The 21,223-nt window shown below is 52.9% G+C and overlaps 1 protein-coding gene across 2 annotated transcripts in view; it reads right to left on the minus strand.

Moving 5' to 3' along the window:
* XRN1 (5'-3' exoribonuclease 1) overlaps positions 1–21,223 on the minus strand; it is a 1,049,234-nt gene that overhangs the window by 412,947 nt on the left and 615,064 nt on the right. For both annotated transcript variants that reach the window (XM_078666417.1, XM_078666416.1), the window contains exon 32: positions 8,203–8,280. In XM_078666417.1, the coding sequence (XP_078522543.1) occupies positions 8,203–8,280 (78 nt within the window). The remainder of the gene's footprint in view (positions 1–8,202; positions 8,281–21,223) is intronic.

Raw genomic sequence — 21,223 nt, forward strand, 5'->3', positions numbered from 1 at the left:
TATACAAACACACGGCGGAGGGGCAGGGAGCAACACACACACAGAGCCCCACACACAGAGCTCCACACACACACAGAGCCACACACACACACACACATGTACCACACACAGAGCCATACACCCACAGCCATACACCCACCCACACACACACAGACCCACACACACACACAGAGCCCCCACACACACAGAGCCACACACACACACACAGAGAGAGAGACACACACACACACAGAGCCAAACACACACACACACACACACTCAGAGCCACACACACAGAGAGCAACACACACAGAGCCACACACACAGACCCACACACAGAGACCCACACACACACACACAGAGACCCACACACACAGAGCCACACACAGAGCCACACACACAGAGCCACACACACAGAGCCACACACACACACACACACACACACAGAGCCATACACACACACACACACACACACACACAGAGCCACACACACACACAGAGCCACACACACACACACACACACACACACACACACAGAGCCACACACACACACAGAGCCACACACACACTCACAGAGCCACACACACACACAGAGCCACACACAGAGCGCCACGCACACAGAGAGCCATTCACACACACAGAGAGCCACACACACACGCACACACAGACACACACACACACAGCCACGCACACACAGAGCCACACACACACAGAGCCACACACACACACAGAGCCACACACACACACAGAGCCACACACACACACACACACAGAGCCATTCACACACACACACACAGAGAGCCACACACAGAGCCACACACACAGAGCCACACACACACACACAGAGCCACACACACACACACAGAGCCACACACACACAGAGCCACACACACACAGAGCCACACACACACAGAGCCACACACACACAGAGCCACACACACACAGAGCCACACACACACAGAGCCACACACACACAGAGCCACACGCACAGAGCCACACGTACACACACAGAGCCACACGCACACACAGAGTCACACACACACACATACAGAGAGACACACACACACACATACAGAGAGCCACACACACACATACAGAGAGCCACACACACACACAGAGCCACACACACACACACACACACATGCAGAGCCACACACACACACACAGCCACGCACACACACAGAGAGCCACGCACATACACACACACACACAGAGCCACACAAAGGGAACAGAGGCCTGAAAAAAGATCACAATGAGGGAACAAAGGCCACACACAGAGCGCCACACACACACACACACACAGAGCCACACACACACACACAGAGCCACACACAGAGAGCCACACACAGAGAGCCACACACAGGGAACAGAGGCCAGAAAAAAACGATCACAACGAGGGAACAGGGGGCAGGAAAGAAAGCACAATGAGGAAACAGGGGGCAGGAGAGCAAGCACAACGAGGGAACAGGGGGCAGAAAAACGAAGAAAACACGAGCACAACGAGGGAGCAGGGGGCAGAAAAACGAAGAAAACACGAGCAGAACCAGGGAATAGAGGAGAGAAGAAAACACAAGCACAGTCAGGGAACAGAGGCAACAAACATGCGCACAGTCAGGGAACAGAGGCAAGGAGAAAACACACGCGCACAGCCAGGGAACAGAGGCAAGAAAAGACGAGCACAGCCAGGGAACAGAGGCATCAAACACGAGCACAGCCAGGGAACAGAGGCAACAAACTCAAGCACAGCCAGGGAACAGAGGCAAGAAGAAAACACGAGCACAGCTAGGGAACAGAGGCAAGAAGAAAACACAAGCACAGCTAGGGAACAGAGGCAAGAAGAAAACACGAGCACAGCTAGGGAACAGAGGCAACAAACACGAGCACAGCTAGGGAACAGAGGCAACAAACACGAGCACAGCCAAGGAACAGAGGCAAGAAGAAAACAGGAGCACAGCTAGGGAACAGAGGCAAGAAGAAAACACGAGCACAGCTAGGGAACAGAGGCAACAAACACAAGCACAGCCAGGGAACAGAGGCAAGAAGAAAACACGAGCACAGCTAGGGAACAGAGGCAACAAACACGAGCACAGCCAGGGAACAGAGGCAAGAAGAAAACACGAGCACAGCCAGGGAACAGAGGCAACAAACTCAAGCACAGCCAGGGAACAGAGGCAAGAAGAAAACACGAGCACAGCTAGGGAACAGAGGCAAGAAGAAAACACAAGCACAGCTAGGGAACAGAGGCATGAAGAAAACACGAGCACAGCTAGGGAACAGAGGCAAAAAACACAAGCACAGCCAGGGAACAGAGGCAATAAGAAAACACGAGCACAGCTAGGGAACAGAGGCAATAAGAAAACACGAGCACACTAGGGAACAGAGGCAACAAACACGAGCACAGCCAGGGAACAGAGGCAAGAAGAGAACACGAGCACAGCCAGGGAACAGAGGCAAGAAGAGAACACAAGCACAGCTAGGGAACAGAGGCAACAAACATGATCACAGCCAGTGAACAGAGGCAAGAAGAAAACACGAGCACAGCCAGGGAACAGAGGCAACAAACAAGAGCACAGCCAGGGAACAGAGCCTTACCGCGCACACAACCAACTGACAATAGGCGGCTGCACACACAAACCGGAACCTCCATAACGCCTCGTGGAGCGTCGCTAGCCGTCCCCGAAACTCTGGCCCCTTCCTCCCTCTGACCTCCCCAGCCTTGCCACTGCAGGCCTTGAGAGCGCAGGCACGCTGGAACCTGCGTACATTAAAAGGCATCCAAAGGCGGCCGCCATGTGCTCTCTGCATCTTTCAAAACACCCGACCCGGGAATCTGCTACTGACCCTGCAGCGCCCACCCACTACGCACCGGGGAGGAAGGAGCACGCGCGGTTCGGAACAAAGAGGTGCGAGCAAGCCCTCCACGCGCCCCTGGAGAGGCGGGTGCCATGTGCCGTTAACTGGGATACACTCCCACAACACCGGGGCCTGCACAAGCCATGCCAGTTTAACACCGCCTCTACCGGAGAAGACATCCCCCACTCCCTTGCCCGGGTCCTACCCCCACCCTCACGCACATACACGCTACACGTACCAGAGCCGCCGCACAGCCTGCTGCAGAGGAGCTTTACGAAAGTGGCGCGAAGACAATATCATGTGACCCGACCTCAGGGCGGCCCCCTCCCCTCACCAACCAGAGGAGGCCCTGGGGAGGGGGCACATCCGCTATATTACCATCACTAATTGTGTCCCACGACGGTGGCGCCGCCGCCCAATGAAGGTGTCCGAGCGCTGTACAACAGAACCAGTTACGTTACATGAGAGAAATGTTACAACAAGCATTGGGTGAAAATAACAAGCAAAATGGTGGCAGCAGCTGCGGATAAGCCCCGTCCTTTTCAAACTGGGGGGCAACGGCTCGATCAGGCAGCAATTAGCCTCTGCTGTCCAAGCCACGCCCCCACTAACTAATGTCTCTTACATATATATTGTTACACAACTAACTTGTGCATCTGAAAGAGACATGTTAGTGATAGATTCCTTACCCCAGCAATATCAACCCCGGTGGTGGGTCTGCGAACAAAGATCACACGAGAAAATCACGGAGAACAGAACGGCCAAGGAAGCCGTCTCTCCGGACTTTACTGTCAAGGCAATTATGCTTGGTAAAAGTGTGCAGCGAGGCCCACGTGGCTGCCTGACAGATGTCTTGCTGGGGGACACCACGTCCCAATGCAGTAGTAGCTGCTGTCGCCCTAGTAGAATGGGCACACAATCCTAGAGGTTCCTTTTTTGCCAGAGAATAACAGGCCTTGATACACAAAACGACCCAGCGGGAGATAGTCCTCTTGTGTATGCCCGTCCATTCTTGGCGCCCTCGTAGCCAACAAAGAGCTGGTCATCCACACGGAACTGTTGTGTGCGATTCAGGTAGAATGAAAGCGCACGATTTGGGTCCAGACGGTGGAGCCTCTCTTCTTCACTGGAAGGATGTGGAGGCGGAAAGAAAGTGTGCAAGGTGATAGTCTGCCCAATGTGAAAAGCAGTGACAACTTTTGGCAAAAAGGAAGGACGAGTGCGAAGCACAACCTTGTCCAGATGGACTGACAGAAAAGTAGGCTTACAAGAAAGAGCCTGGAGCTCACTCAAGTGCGTAGAGGAGGTGATGGCAACCAGGAAAGCAGTGTTTAAAGTTAATAAACTAAGAGGACAGTTATGAAGCGGCTCAAAAGGAGCGCCCATCGAAAAAGTAAGAACGTGATTCAACTCCCACTGCGGCATCACAAACTGAATCTGAGGGAAAAGAAGAGTAATGCCTTTGAGAAATCTATTAACAACAGGGGACTTGAAAAGAGAGGGCTGATCAGGAAACCTGAGAAAGGCCGAGATTGCAGAAAGGTAGCCTTTGATAGTGCACAGAGCAGAGCCCTGTCGGGCCAAAGAAAGAAGAAACAAAAGGACCTCTGCAAGAGGGACTGAAAGGGGATCCACAGCCTTTGCTGTACACCATGCCACAAATTTGTTCAACCTACAGGCAAATAACGAATTAGTGGAGGGACGCCTGGCTGCCAGAATGACATCACAGTCTTTAGGGGGCAAGTCAAATGGAATAAACTGTCACCGCTCAATCTCCACGCATGTAGGTGGAGGTTGGTCAGGTTCAGGTGGAGGACCGCCCCCTGCTGCTGCAACAGAAGATCCTCCCGAAGGGACAGAAGATCCCCCGATCCTCCGAAGTCGGATCGGGGGATCCATGCTCATACTGAGTAGCTCGGGATACCAAACTCTTCGAGCCCAGTCTGGTGCCACAAGAATGAGTTAAGCCTGGTCGCGCCTGATCTTCTTCAGCACTCTGGGTACAAGTGGTATAGGCGGAAAGGTGTAAAATAGACCGTAGCTCCACTCGAGATGAAAAGAATCGTCGAACGAGTGCCGCCTCGGAAATTCCAACAAGCAGAACAGCTGACATTGCGCGTTCTCTTCGGTGGCGAATAGATCTAACCAAGGCTCTCCCCACTGTCGAAAGAGACCCTGAACCACCTCAGAGTGAAGACGCCATTCGTGATCCATCATGCACCAACGGCTGCGTTCGCCCGCCCTGGCGTTCAAAGAACCTGCCAGGTGTTGAACCGTCAAAGAAATGCCTCGACGTTCCAGCCATGTCCAGAGGCGCAGAGCCTCCTGGCATAGGGTCCACAACCCTAACCCGCCCTGTTTGTTGCAATACCACATGGCGGTGGTTTTGTCTGTGAACACCTGCACCACCTTCCCCTTGACAGAGGGAAGGAATGCCTTCAGTGCAAGAAGGATCGCCCGAAGTGCCAGAGGGTGGATATGGAGCCAGGATTCCGCCAGAGACCAGAGGCCTCTGATCTCTGCCTCTCCCATGTGGCCGCCCCATACCAGGAGGGACGCATTCGTCCTCACTGTGTGCTCCTGTTGGGGAAGGGAGAGGGTTCTGCCGCTGAGCCAATGCTGATTCGTGAGCCACCACTGCAATTGTTGTGCAGTGCCCTCCGAGATCTGGACATAGTCGGACAGGTTCCCCTGATGCTGCTCCCACTGGAACTTCAGGTCCAACTGCAGAGCCCGCATATGCCATCTAGCATGGGTGGTGAGCAGGATGCAGGAGGCCATGAGGCGCAGCAGCCTCAAGATCGTCCTGACCGAAACCCGGGACAAGGGCTGAAAGATCAGAATCATAGCCCGAATGTCCCGGACTCGCTGTTCAGGAACCCCTGATCTGAGAAGATGAGCTGCGACCACCGCCATCACTTTCGTGAACACCCGAGGGGCGCTTGTAAGGCCAAAGGAGAGCACAGTGAACTGAAAATGCTCCTGCTCTACCATGAATCGCAGGTAAGCCGGTGGGCAAGAAGGACGGGGATATGAAAATAGGCGTCCTGCAGGTCCAACGCTAACAATCGGTCTTGCGGGTCGAGGGCAGACAAGACCTGAGAGCAAGTGTGAGCATCTTGAACTTCTCCTTCCCGGAGGAAGCGATTGATGTTCCAAAGGTCCAAGATAGGACGAAGCCCTTTGTCCTTCTTTGGAACCAAGAAGTAGTGGGAGTAACAACCACGACCTACTTCTGGCATCGGAACACGCTCGATGGCCACCTTGGCCAAGAGGGCTGTAACTTCCTGCTGGAGCAGTGTCAAATGATCCTCTGACATGCGGTGGTACTGTGGCAGCATGGCTGGAGAGGTAGACTCGAAGGGGAGGAGAGGTAGACTCGAAGGGGAGGCGAGTAGCCCCTTTGGACCAGTTGCAGAACCCACCTGTCCGATGTGATGGTGACCCAGTGGTGGAGGTGATGGCAAATGCTGCCACCTACTGGCATCTGGTCGGCCTGAAAAACTGGACTAGAAAGGTTTGGAGGCAGCGGCTGCAGGGAGGGGGGGGGACGGGTCCCACGTCCACGGCTGTGCTTAGACTGTTGCTGCGCAGGCATGTGGCTTTTAAACAAATGTGCTTGGGCGCCCATTCCATGGCCACGAAAGGAGCACAAAGCAGAAGCGGAAGGAGTGCGTCCGACCGAAAGGCCTAAGGACTTGGCCGTAGCCCGCGAGTCCTTAAAACGTTCCAACACGCAGTCTGCTTTATCGCCGAATAGGCGAGTTCCAATGAAAGGGCATGTCCATTACCGTGTTCTGGACATCACCAGAAAAGCCAGTCGTCCTCAGCCAGGCGTAGCGCCACTGTCTTTGAAATCGCCCTGCCCAGCGAGTCCGCGGTTTCAAGACCACAACGGATGGAGAACTTGGCTGCGTCTCTCCCCTCAGCAAGAGCTTAGGAAAGAATTGTCAGAGCCTCCACCGGACACTGAGGCAGCACTTGCGCAACCGTTATCTCACACAGAATCGGATTAACGGCCCAAGAGACATGCAGTGTTCACAGACCGCAGGCCTGAACTGGCGGAAGAGAAAATCTTCTTACAAATTGCTCCAGTTTGTTGGATTCCCTGTCCGGAGGTGTGGAAGGGAATGCGCTTGGGGAATCAGAGGCTTGGACAACCAAGCTCTTGGGGGTGGGGGGTTTAGAGAGAAAAACGGGGTCACCCGGAGAACAGGTGGAACATACGGAGGTGGGTGGACAAAGGGAAAGAAATTCCAAAACGGTGTTGGAATCGGTGGGGATCCTGGCCTGGATCCACGGGGGTCCCTCGGCGTCGACGACGGAGTCGTCGATGACGTCGGGCCGGAGCTGGCGACGTCGAAGGACGAGGGCCCCCAGTCGGGCCCGAAGGCAGACCGGCAGGGCCGGACAGTCCAAAGACACGTGCCATGGCTGACAAGAACTCCTACAGCTGGGCCGGAGTCGACGATGGAACCGGAAAGGGCTGGTAGGCCATCGGCAACTGCGTAGGCTCCGCCGCAGACGGAGCGCCACCTGCACCCTTAGCCACGTCACGCGACCAGCTAAGGGAAGGCGAAGAGCTACAGCGCTTCTTTGACTTCTTATGCTACGCCTTGCCTGACTCCGGGTGCGAAGACTTCGAGTGATGGTGATGGCTCCTCGGCTGGTCCCTCGACCACCCTCTGGACCGGGACTGTGAATGGCGCGGAACCGACTCCCGGGCCTCCAGCCACTTTCAGGACCGCTCCGGCAAAATTTTCGGAGCCATGGCCCGGCAATGGGGGCACGACTCGGAGTCGTGGTCGCGCCCCAGGCAGTAGAGACACTCACGGTGCGGGTCCGTCACCGACATCGTGAGGGGACAGGCCGCGCAGGACTTAAAACCGGGCATCCCTATGCACCTGTAGATTGATATATACTTGAAAACAGAGACAAAAAGTCCCAAAAAACTCTGTCAAAAAATGACTGGGGGTACTACTCTTCCGGGATCTGCTCTTGCTGGTGCGGAAAAAGAAAGAACAGGACGTCAGCACGCATTTGCGCATCTAAGTAGTTCCAGGGATGTCATCTCGGCGACTACCGACGTGCAGGGGTACTGCTGATGAAAAAACTTTCCAGATCCAGTCTGATGCCTGGGGATATTCTTCGGTAAAGAATCTAAGTTAATGAATCTCTTCTAAGGTAAGGCAGATGTGATCCCATCTCAAAATCTGCTTTGTGATTAAAAGTTCTACATAAGTACCTATACATGTGGACAGAAAAGTTAGGCATGCTGGAGTTCACATCTTAATTTTTAATTCATGACATAGATCCACCTGAGGAGGCAAGGGAGTGGAAATTTTTGTCACACAACAAACAAGCACTAACCTTATTTTGCATATTTTGGGACTTCCCAGTGTCCTGAAGTGACTGCCACACATTGCAAAATTCATCATCTTGCTTACTCTACAAGTGGTAAAAAGAAATTAATTGTATGGCTGCCTCTCTATTTTCATATAATCTTGAACTAAATCAGTAAATTACAGATGACAAAATGTATTTGCAATTTAGTTTTGCTCCTTGAGTCTTATGCACCTAATCATATGTATCGACAGAAAGTTGTATGAATGTTATTTTAGAAGTAGTTACCGGGAGTAAATAGTTTAGGGTCTTTGACATGGTGACTAACATTCCTGTATTTACAGAAAACAACATTGTTTGATCTTTATTTGCATCATACGTTCTACAAAGTGTTCTCCAACATCCATAACAATAGCTGTAAAAAGGTTCTCTAATCATCGGTGACAGACTGTTTCCACGGCTACAAGTTTTTCATAACAGTGTAGATATGGGAAGAAATTGCTGTCCACTCCTTTTGGACTTTGATATAACCTATGTGCTTTAACCAGTCTTACTTATGAATGTAAAAGAATGAGTTACTTATTCTCCTCACCTAATCATTCTTATGTAAACATTTACATACAATGCTATTATGTTCAGCACTTCTAGCTGATGGCTTACAAAACAAATAAATACCAATGAAGATTTGACTTATTTTGAAAGTAGTTCATGAGGAGAGGCTCTGAAAAATCCATCACCACAAAGGTGACATTGTAATTTGCTAAAGCACTAACTCTACTGCCTCTAACTGAGCTCCAATCTGATCTCCCTATATCAGAGAAACCAGAAAACTAAACTGTGAGAAGTAAATATCAAAACACAGAGTGTAGCCGCAGCCCAGACAAAAGGAGGCAGGAAGATAATGAACTATGGAAAAAACACTATCAAAAATATAATTACCAGGGTCAAGTAGGTAGTTCTTCAGATTAATCACCTTTTTAAAGACTTGCAAGGCAGTAATAAAAGTGAAAATGGGCTGGAAGATATAAGGAAAACAATCTATCCAAGGAAATGCTGCGATATTGCATACTCAAATCAACTTATATAGCCATTAGGCCACTGTTTTTTTAGAAAAACTATGGCTGAAGTACGAGTTACTTACCTTCGGTAACAATGTATCTGGTAGAGACGATTCTAGACACAGATTCCTTAACGTAGAATTATCCCCAGGCGTGAGACTGGATCTGGAAAACTTTTCTGCCACAGCATCCCTTCGCCCGGGGGGACGGCACCACGTGACGCCACCCTGACCTCGTCCGCGTTCGTGACGTCCGCGAGGATACATAAGTCCCACCCCGGAGCGCCTACGTCAGTTGTCTTCAGAGAACTTTTCTGCGCCACAACGAGGAGCCATCACAAACGAAACTGTGAGAATACTGGTACAGTGTGCAAAAACCCAACTATAAAGAAGGGATAAGAAATGAAAGGTGAGGAACAGCACCACAAGAATAGTGCCAAGCCCTAAGGCACCAAGTCAAGGAGTGAAAGAATAGAGTGCAGCTACTGCAAGCAAGCCTGTAACCAACAGAACAGCCTCCCTGGAGGCAGAAAGCATGTGAAAAAGGGCACAGCAGACGAAGAAGTCTGCAACCACCGCCCGGAGCCAAGAAGGGGTCAAAGGCCAGAATGGAAGAACAATGACAAGTCATCCCCCAACAACACCAGCAGGGGGGATCCCCTAAAAGAATCAAGGGTCGAGACCCAGCAGCCAGGGGACCCCAACCCCAAGGACTGTAAGAGTCAGAAGTGCAAGCAACACAAAGAAGAAGGGCACAAACAAACCCTACATTGGAGACCAAATGCAAGGGCACCGAAGCACCCAAACATTCGTCACCCAATCACCAGAAAGAAGGAATGGAGCAACAACAACAACTAGTCGAGCATCCTCCTAGGAAGGGAGTAAGAAAAAGGCACTCGCAGAGGAACGCCGCCCTGAAGCAGGCGAGTACAGTAGACCGAGAAGGGTCCTCGCAGAAACGGGGAGGAAGGGCGGGTCGTGAAGGAATCTGGGGCTAGAATCGTCTCTACCAGATACATCGTTACCGAAGGTAAGTAACTCGTACATCTGATAGAGTCTACTAGCAGCAGATTCCTTAACATAGAATAGATACCCTAGCCATACCCAAAGGGGGAGGAGGGTCTGCGAGAAGACCTCTCCAGCTCAGACGAGCACAAGACCCCCAGCAGGGTACCAGTCATGGGGACAGGCAAAAATGGCCCGTCCACCGCAACAGGGGATGAGTCACAGGCCCTAAGCTGAAGAGAACCTCAGCATCGTGGAGGAACACCTGCCCCACAGAGGATGTATTAGAACGACAAAAAAAGGCAACCCAGCCTTCACCAACAGGAAAAGCAAGAGTAATACGTAAGGGTAATACGAAGGAGGCCAAAACACCTTAAGCCCAGTCAACTTAACAAGGACCTCCTCCGGAAGCCCCAAGGTACCGACAACGCAGAGGAAGAAGAGCCATCTACAGACTCCAAGGAGAAGAGGCAAAAGCACGACAAAGCCCTCCACCGGGAAACATACCCAGTGACGAGGGCAGCCGAGCCTATCACAGCCTGAAGACAAGAAAGAACGGCGCCTCGGCAATAAGGCAGGTGGAAGAATAAGAACGTAATCTCACAATGGCCCCGCAGGACAGAAGCAGAAGCGCCAGGGCCCACGCCAAGGTCTCCGGCCACAGAACAGAAGAGCAGGCGGGGGCAGTAAGCCGCCGACAACGCTACAAAATTAAAAAACCCCGGACCATGTCGGGCTCAAAACAAGGGCATAGCCAGTACAACATTCCGAACAACCCCTAAAGGGGACCGCCCCGGACAGAACCGAACCACAAAGCAGTGTGATCAGCTAGAAGAGAATAGGAGAAACAAGTAGGACGGACCAGGCCGTCAACACAGGAAACGGCAGCCAAAGGGCAAAACACCATGGCACAACGCCGTAGACGGCCAAGCCATGCCCCAGTAAGGGACAAAGACTGCACCATCGTGATACAGCCACAACAGGAAGGGCGACGAACCCGCACGGAGGAGTCCACACCCTCTCTGCGTAAGACAGGGCTATACAATAGCTACATGTACCCCACATAGGGTATGACATGTCCCAAGAAAGAATGGGAACCACTCTTAGGGAAAAACAATACCGCATCAGAGGACAAAATCATAGACCTGCGGATGAAACCACAGAAGGCTTAGTAATCAGCCAGAAAGTACAGGCGTACCAACAAAGGGGGCTGGACCTGCAGCCAACTGAAGAGCGGGGCCAACCAAGGGCCCCGAGGGAACAGTAACCCTCACAGAAAGGGTAACAACTACTCCAAAAACCAAATACCAGGAGCAAGTGGGATAACGCTTCCCACCAAGAACCAGAGCAAACCAACTTGAGGAGGAGGACGGAGCCCCGCAAGAAGACGGTGAATGGCGGAGTCTGCATGAGTATTAAACAACAGGACCCCGTCAAAAGGGAGGTCGACCAGACGCTCTCTAATATTTTCAGGAAAAACAGCATCACGTAGCCAAGCATGGCGACGGAGAGCCACAGAATTGGCCATAGCACGGCCAATAGCATCGACAACATACAAAGCCGCACGAAGGATAAACAAGGCCTCTATTATCCAACACATGGCCCCGCAGATCAGCACGGGCACCCTCATGAGAGACATGAGAAAGAAGGGACTCCACAGACTCCCACAGGCTGGAAGTAGCCCTGGTCAGCACACACAAAGTGTTAAGCGCCCTCAAGGCAGCACTGGAAGAAGCGAAGACATTACGTCCCATGAATCTACCCACTGGGCCTCCTGAGACAGAGGGAACAGCACCACAGGAAAACACGGAAAGGCATTTTGCAGTAGAGCGCCTTGAGTAGAAGGGTGGAAAGAAAGACAGAGCCGGGTCATGCAGAGCAGGACAGTGGTGGTGCAGTAGTGCCTGAGGCACCGGATCACCCGTGGCAGGGCGCCCCCATAAGAGAATTATGGAGTGACCCTTCCTTTTGAAGCAACAGCTCCCATCCACCAGAGCCCTGGTGGAGAATCTCCAAAAGGTTGTCTGTAGGAAATGGAGTGACAGGTTCACCCATCCTCAGAATACCAGCAGCCGTGGAAATAGCCCAAACAAAGGCAACACTGGCCTCAGTAGGGCGCCGCGGAGGTGAAAGCAATTCCTCAGTGGAGGAGGATCCACAGAGGAATGAGGGACCTCTGGGGAAGGTGGAGAGGCCGGTGGAGAAGCCAGCCGCGAGCCACGGAATGAAGGGTTCGAGAATTTTGGCTGTGGGGACGCCAAAGAGCCTTCCCTGGAAGAGGCCAGTGAAAAGGCCAGTGAAAAGGCAACTACAGGCCGCCCTGTCTCCGGGGAGGAACTCACCAACAGATGATGGACCTCAGGAGATGAAGGGACCTCAGGAGACTAATCCAGAACCCGGCGTGGCTCCGTGGAGTCCGCCATTGGCGCCTGATCAGCGCCAACCGGCGCCGGAATGGGCCTCCGTGGTGCCGGGACGACTCCTGCAACCACGTGCTCTCCAGGAGAATGGGGCGAGGCCGATGCCGGACCGGCGAAGCCGCGGCGCCGGCTCGGCCTCGGATGGGGCAGCCACCCACGCTGAGGACCGAGAGGGACTCGGGAAGGCGCCCCAGGCCCTGGCCTCCACCCCTGACTCCACAGGAGCCGGGGAGGAAGGCTCCCGGCACCGAAACGGCGCCGGCTCGACCCCGTAGGGATTTGCGGCGAGGCAGGGACGCTAGGCGCCGAAGAGGGGAGCCCCGAAGGACCACACCCCAATGACGCCAGTCTCCTACGACCTGAAGCTGAAACCTTCGGCGCTGGAGCCGCCGGTGACTCCGCGGGTCCCCGCGCGAGGCAAGGGACCCGCGGACATCTCAGGAGGTGGAGGAAGGGCCAAAGAAGCCTGCAGAGCCGCAGCGTAGGCTGTCATTTGAGCCCTAGTTGCCTCCGCGCCGGCAAACGTCGGGTAGGGAGGCGACAGGCGGGGGCGCACGACCCGGGGGAGGAGACGGCGCCCGCCACAGAAGGAGGACAGGGCCTCGGTGACAAACTGAAGGACCTACCAGCCGGTGAGCCACGCCCAAGGGGCCACGGCGAAAGACTATGTCGCAGACAAATCCGGCGACTCCTTGCCTCGAGGTGGACGGACGCTGGGATGACACCGACCTCGACAAGCGCACCGACAGCAACTTAATCCGGCACTCCCGCCATGATTTAGGCTTAAGGTGCTGGCAGGCGTCGCAACTCTCCAAGTCGTGATGCTCACCCAGGCACCACAAGCTAATCGGGTGAGGGTCCGTCGCCGACATGGGACGTGCACAAGAGGTACACGTCTTGAAGCCCGAAGGCATTCGCACACTGTTCCACTGAAAGCCAAGCATGAAAAGGGATAGAAGGCCTGAAAACAGGCCAGGGCACAAGCCGGATCCGCGTAGCACGGGGAAAAGTGAAAAAACTGACGTAGGCGCGCCAGGGTGGGACTTATGTATTCTCGCTGATGTCACAAACGCGGACGACGTCAGGGCAGAGTCACGTGGTGCCGTCCCCCCGGCGCGCAGGGATGCTGTGGCAGAAAAGTTTTCCGGATCCAGTCTCACGTCTGGTGATAATTCTATGTTAAGGAATCTGCGGCTAGTAGTCTCTATCAGATAGCCCAAATAGCAGTCTGAAGCATTATTCACTGAAACATCTCCCTTTCTTAAAGCAATAGTGAGCTGGGAAGGCCTTGGTGGCTATTCCCCCCATGCCTTGCAGTGCTTGAAAAGCACCACAGCTCTTTGTGTTAGGATCTGGATCAAAATGTCCTATAATGTGACAGTGCAGCTCCATGACAGACCTTACAAAACATTAAATCCGAGGCCTTCAGCGATGGATGCTTTGGCCCATTGGAGAATGGAAAATAAGCCAAAACGTTTACATAAATCTTGGGTTGAGTTCTGAAAAAGGAGAAGCTAAGGGAGGAAACAGATACTCCTGTAACTAAGCATCAATGTCGGGAAAACAAGCTTCATTGCCATAGTGATGGATTAGCAGCTAATGGCCAAAAGATACAGGTCTCAGCTGTATCTGAAGTACGGCAAGAATTAATTTTCTGTATTTTTGTAGAATCATCAACATGTCTGTCTTTGACGCAGACGTCCTTCTATATCTTTCCAAGAACATGTGAAAATTTCAATCCACTCTGACACAGCTATCGATAAGACACTTGTGCAACATCAGTCTGGAGCAAGTGTCTTATTATCTCTGTTTAAAGGTCAAACAAGAACAATAGCCTAAGGAGTGTAGTCAGCATTGACCTATTTTTACATTCTCTCTTTATAAGAATACGTCTTACACTAATCTTGATGCTCATTGCTTATACCAGACATTCCCTAAGGTGATGTTGGAAATTCTATCTTAGATAAGATATAGTATTAAAGGATTGCCACTTGACCACTTCTAAGAAGAGGTCCTTGGGCCCCATATTATCGCACAAGATACTATCAGAGACAATCTTGACTGCCAGAAATGCTGCCATATCTCACTTTCTACTGAAAGATGATATCGAGACAAAGAGTGGGGAAGTGGTGTGGCGCAGCGGCCAGGGTGGCTGCCTCCAGAGCACAGAGCTCACGGTTCGATTGCCGGTAACAGCTTGGCCCAGCAACTTGTGACTCTGGGCAATAGCTCGCTCGCTTAATCTTCCTAATGGCCCCCAGCGCCTTGTTACCCTTTGGGGTGATTAGTTTGCGCTTTACAAATTCCGTATAAAAAAGTCTGGAAGGAGACTAGCTGATGCGACATGTATTTGCCTCTCTCAGGGAACACAGCCTCCCTGACTACTGACAATTACAGCACTTGGCTGTAAACAGGCATGCAGTGCACTGCTTTTCCCTGAAAAAGTGTAGATGTAAGTTATACTATTCCATGCCTTCTTAGTGTAGCGCACAGAAGTAGGTTTTAGGATGTTAGGCTGTTAGATGACATTTTAACCATAGTAGGAATGTTTATTTTATTCTCGTCTGCAACATTCTTTTGTGCGGTTTTAATTATATTCTGTGTGGTTGTTTTAGATGTGCTTAGCAACAGGGCAAACCTGTTGAAATAAATAAATTTTGAGTTAGTGTCTTTTTCTCAGTGCAGTCAGCGGCTAGAATCGTCTCTACCAGATACACCGTTACCAAAGGTAAGTAACTCGTACATCTGAGAGAGACTACTAGCTGCAGATTCCTTCACGTAGAATAGATACCCTAGCAATATCCAAGGGGAAGGAGGGACTGCGAAAGAACCCCACCAGCCTGGACATCACAGAAAGCCCTACAGGGGACCCGAGCCACGGACAAGGCGAAAAGCCCCGTCCCTTCCAGGCAAGAGGAAACCCTAAACGCAGAACACCACCAAATCCAAGAGGGATGTAGGAAGAGAAAAAAGAAGACAGAAGAAGCCCCTACACTCACCACAGGAGAGCCACGGGCAAGGCCAGAGAGGCCAAAGCACCCCACTCCATTACAGGGCAACATAGCTTCCATCCAATGCCAGGACAAGGCAGAGGAAGAGAAAGCCCAGAGGGTCCAAGGAAATGAGGAAAAGGAAGGCGAGCCCGCCATAGACAGAAGGCAACAAACCAGACAGAGCGATGCTGACAGTAATAAGCCGCCAAGAGCAAGAAGAACAGCCCGGGGTCCCAAGAAGACCGGCAAGCAACGCCTGACAAGAGAGAAACACAGGACCATCCCAGCCCGCAGGACAGGAGCGGGAAGTTGGGGAAAGGCCTGGACACACCACTACAGGGGGTCCGCGCACACGGCCCAAAGAAGCAATAGCAACATACGTAAACGCCACGGAGAGCATGGGCCCGAAGGCGACCTGAACTCCCGAGCAGAATGCAAGCTATATAACAGCTACCACTACCCCACATAGGGTAAGGTAAGTCCCAAGACATGGGAACCCTCTTTGGAGAATCTTCCACAGCAGAAGAAGAAACGAAAGAGCCATGGGGAAGAAACCCCCAGGGAAGGCTTGTTAAGCAGCCCAAGAGAAAACAGAAGGCCTAATCTGAGGGCCAAGTCCGTACAGACAATTCCAGCAAAAACACAAACACAGTCGACAAATGGGCCGTCCAGCAGCCAACAGAGCCACAGTCCCAGGAAGGAAGACTCGAGTGGCCATGAAAAACTCCACAGCAAGGTCAACCGGCCCAAAAGAAGGTTCAGAACTAGCTCAACTCAGCAATCACTGAGGAGGGGAAGGAGGAGGATAAGGAGGAGGAGAGGGGGGAGACGGAGCCCTGCCTAGAACCCTTGGATGCAGAGTCCGCCGGGACGTGGAACAACAGGGTGCCATCGAACGGAAGATCAATCAGCCGCTCCCGAACATTTTCAGGGAACACGCCGTCCTGAAGCCAAGCATGGCGACCCGGGGGCGACTGAGGAAGCCATGGCCCGGCCTAGCACCTCCGAGATGTCCAGAGCGAAGCGGAGAATAAACGCAGCTAGTTCCCGGCCATCCAACGCATGATGCCGTAAGTCTACCTGAACAGTCTCGTGTGAAGCTGCGGATCCCAAGAGGTGGGCCTAGCCAACACACATAAGGTGTTAACGGCCCGCAGGGCAGCACTGGTGGAGGCGAACATGTTGCGCCCACAAGAGTCCAGTCAGCGAGCCTTCCTGGACGGCGGAGTAAACAGTGGCGGTAGCGAGGGAAAAGCAGTCCGCAAAAGTGGACTTGAGGCAGAGGGACGGAGGGAAAGACATGCCAGGTCATGAGGCGCCGGTGCAGAAGGTGTTGAGGCACCTGAGGCGGGGTGCCTCCAGGCCCCCATCAGGCAAGAAAGAAGCGAACCCTCAAACGGAAGCAACAGCTCCCTCCCACCAGACCCCTGGTGGAGAACCTCCAAGAGATGGTCTGCCGGAAAATGAGCAACCGGGTCACCCATGCGCAGAATGCCCACAGCCGTGGACACCGCGTGAGCGAAAGCCGCACCTGACTCTGTAGGGCCCCGTGGTGGAGAAAGCAGTTCCTCCGTGGGCGACGGCTGTAAACTAAGGCGTCGTCCCCAAAGCCAAGCGGGGCGGGCAAAGGCCAGACGTGGAAGTCAGAAGGGACCAAAGAGTGGGGGAGCACCCTGGCCTCAGGAGTGGCGGGGAGCCACCCTTCGATGACGCTGGCGAAAACGCCACCACGCGGCGACCTGTCTCCGGGGAGGATGACACCAGTATGCACCCAACCTCCGGAGAAGAGGGGGCGTTGGAAGACAAATCCGCGACTCGACGCCTCTCTGGCGCCGTAGCGTCCGCCGCCTGAGGCAGGACGGCAGCGCCATCCGGTGCCGAAGGAGACGCCAGATAGTGCTCCTCGAAGCCACACCGCGCCGAGGACCGGAGGGGGCCAGATCCGAAGTGGCCAAGCGATTGACCTCCGCCGAGGCAGCCGCCTGCGTGGAGGAACGAAAAGGACCAGGAGACTGACACGAAGCCCTCCGCCAGCCTCGGCCCAGCATGTGACGGAGGTGGCCCGGTGATCCATGCGGCGCAGCAAGGGCAGACTCAACCTCTGACTCGCCCTCCGACGAGACAGCTGCCTTCGTGAAGGGACAAGAAGGGCCCGGAGGAGGACGAGGGGTCCCCATCCAGCCTCGACCCAGAGCGGGACGAGGAGGGTCCACCAACCCCTGTGGCGCCGCCCGGTCCAGCAGCTGCCGGCGCCGTAGCGGCGTCACCTCGGCCTTAGACAGGACCACCCTGCCCAAGGACCGAGAGGGGCTCGGGGATGCGACCCGAGCCGCGCCAACCTCCTGCAACACCACAGGGACTCCCGCAGGAGTTTGCGGCGAGGTAGAGGCGCCGTGGTCCGAAGGAGGGACCCCCGAAGGGCCGCACCCCAACAGCACCACATCCTCCAAGTCTGGAGCCGAACCAGTTGGCGCCGGGGCCGGAGTCGCCGCGGAGGGCCCCGCGCAAGGCAAGGGATCCGCTGACACCCCGGGAGGGGAAGGAGAAGGAGATTCCAGCAAGGCCGCCGCATAAGTCTCCATCTGGACTCTCGACGCCCCTTCACCGGAAAACGGTGGATAGGACGACGACACGCGAGGACGCATCACCCGCGGAGAGCCCACTCCCCCGGCAGGCTGAACACCAGGCCCGGGGGCAAACTGCGACACTTACGAACCAGGGAGCGACGCTCTTGTGACATCGGAGAGGGACGAGGACGCCGACGACGGCCATATCTGAAATCGTCCGCCGAGACTGAATGAGGGGATGAGTCCGACCTTGAGAGACGCGCCGAGAGTAGTTTCATCTGGCGCTCTTGCCGCGACTTCGGCTTCAACTGTTGGCACGCCTCACAATCAGTGGTGCCGTGATCTTCCCCTAAACACCACATACACATGAGGTGAGGATCCGTCGCAGACATAAGACGCCCACACGATGTGCAAGTCTTGAATCCTGAAGGCATTCGCACACTGTTCACCCAAAAATAGCACAATGAAGGAGAAAAAAGGGGCCCAAACAGGCCCAAACTGAGACCGGATCCACTTTGCATGCGGAAAAGGAAAAAACTGACGTGGGTGGCGCTTATGTGACCTCGCTGACGTCCCGTGCGCGGACGACGCCTGGGCGGAGTCGCGTGATGCCGCCCCTCCCCCGGTACGCAGGGATGCTGTGGCAATAAGTTTTTCGGATCCGGTCTCACGCGGGGGATAATTCTACGCAAAGGAATCTGCTGCTAGTAGTCTCTATCAGATATCGCACCACAAGAAAGCGCCGATAGCAATGTTGGTGGAGATGCAGGCTGGCTCTGTGCGGAAGACGAGGCAGACTCCGAAGCTTTAGATCGATGCTGGTCATGGATGGGAGGCAGTGGCAGCCTGAGTGGCCATGTTCCCAATTGTGGGCTCAACTGCTGGCTACCGGAGTGGTGGTGGTGGTGGTGAGTAACTTGGTGTGTATTGGTACTCACAGCAGCTGTCTTCTGATGCTGGCTCTGAGTCAGCTGTGGGTCTTGGATCGCAGAGTTCGATGGAGATACATGTTCCGGACGTCAACTTCTCCTTCGGCTTCTTCTTCAATATGTTCCCGAACGATCTCTGGGGTATCATCATCTTGATGCGGTGCCTTTGCACGCCGAGCTACTCTATGCTCACGATTTTGAAATGTCTTTTTTGAGTGGGAAGTGAGGCAAGCGGAGCAGGATGCCTCATTATGCTCCGGAGAAAGGCAGAGGTTACAGGGCAGTTGTTGATCTGCCCCTGAGTACTTCAAAGGTCACTGTGGACAGCAACTAACAGGTGTCTTTTCCATCATGGTTCTATCATTCTTGAACGTGAGACTCAACGAAAGAGGCCTGAAAAAGGCAAAGCACTGTGCGGGGCATTGACAAAACCGCCTGCGGGAATCCGATGGAGGGAGTAAGAAGAAAATGTTGGTGCACCGAAGGATAGTTCTATGGCTACCGGGAATAGAGAATTCTAGAGGCCCCTACGAAGACCGCCATGTGGCGTCAACTCAGAGCCCCGGCTGCACGTCCAACCACAATGGCAGAAGAAAACTATCTGATTATGGAGTCACCGCCCATGCGCATTACCAGTCAAGGGAGGACTCGTAACTCAAAAGACTTGTTAAAAAAAAAAAACAAGTTGCACACGTCCGAGCCCAACATAAGATGGCAGGAGTATGCAGAGCAAGTGTATCTACAGCTACACATGCCATGAACATATTGTTACCTCGGTTAAGTAACTTTCTTCTGATGGAAATTTCTGCCTGTAGATTCCTCATCTTATGAATTAATCTCGAAGCACGACTGAGTAGTGCTGATTAAGCAAGTCATACAGCACAGGCCTAGCAAAGTGTTCATTACTCTGTCAGCCGCCATGCAATTATTCTTGGTAAAAATATGAAGTGAAGGCCAAGTAGTCACTTGGCAAATTTCAGAGACTGTGATACCCATGGGTAAAGAAAGTAGACACCACCAAGACCCTTGTAAAATATGCAAGAAAGATTTGAGAGCCTTCTGGCAAGTGGTTCATTGACCGAACTTGCTTGGAGATGTCACACCCAAAGTAGAGCCCCTTATATCAGCTGAGAATTGGGTGGAATATTTCTCGAAAATCTTCAGCATCAATGTTCATAATGAAGCAGAATGGGGAGATTAAATTCCTTCTGCTCCGGATCTGGAATCTGCAATTACTCTTAGCCGGACGATCGAAGTCCTGGATGTTATTCAGGATATACAAAGCAGCCTCACTGAGAAAGCTAAGGGCCCAGATAGGATTCCATCTGACATTTATAAATCATTCCGCAATTTTGGGGGACTTTAATCACTAATGTTTTAAGATCTGCAATAGTGGGACCACTAGTTAAGAAATAGCAAAAGGCGATTTTAGACCCTATCTTTAACAAGCATTGGCATAGCCAATAGGTCTCGCCTTTGGGGCCTTATAAGTATTTAGTTATGCAGCACAATATCCTTCGTGCAAGAACCTCAACTGCTGCATGGCTAAACAGTTATAAGGACCCAAAGGCGAGACCTATTGGATATGCCAATGCTTGTTTCACTAAGGAGGCTTGTCTGGGAACTCCTCTCCCCTTTCACCTAACAAGATTCCTTTTATTTTATTTGCTACAATTTAGTCCCCTCAAGTGACCATATACAGAGGTGCTATAAGGCAGCTACCTACGGACCAGCATTGAGGGCTTCTTAAAAAAATCTCGTGGGTGCCTTCACTAACAGCAACTCGCTGTCCTTTTCCTTTCACTCACGAACAAAACACAACACAGGGCCCAAGCTATCTACCTCTCGTACACCAAACTATAGTGGATATACCTATAGCATGTCATGGATGCCTTATGCTGTATCAGCATATGCTACACATGTCCCTCCTCCCTCTAGGAAGCAATGTCATCATAAACTCTAGCCAGCACTTAGTCGAAAGACATCTGAATCTCCCTCACACTGACCTCGCCTATTTACTCCTAAATGGCAGATTACCTATTCTCTACTATTAAGCTCGTCAAACTTTGTCAAACCA

The sequence above is a fragment of the Lissotriton helveticus genome, chromosome 11, assembly GCF_964261635.1.
Source record: "Lissotriton helveticus chromosome 11, aLisHel1.1, whole genome shotgun sequence".
NCBI classification, from domain to species: Eukaryota; Metazoa; Chordata; class Amphibia; order Caudata; family Salamandridae; genus Lissotriton; species Lissotriton helveticus.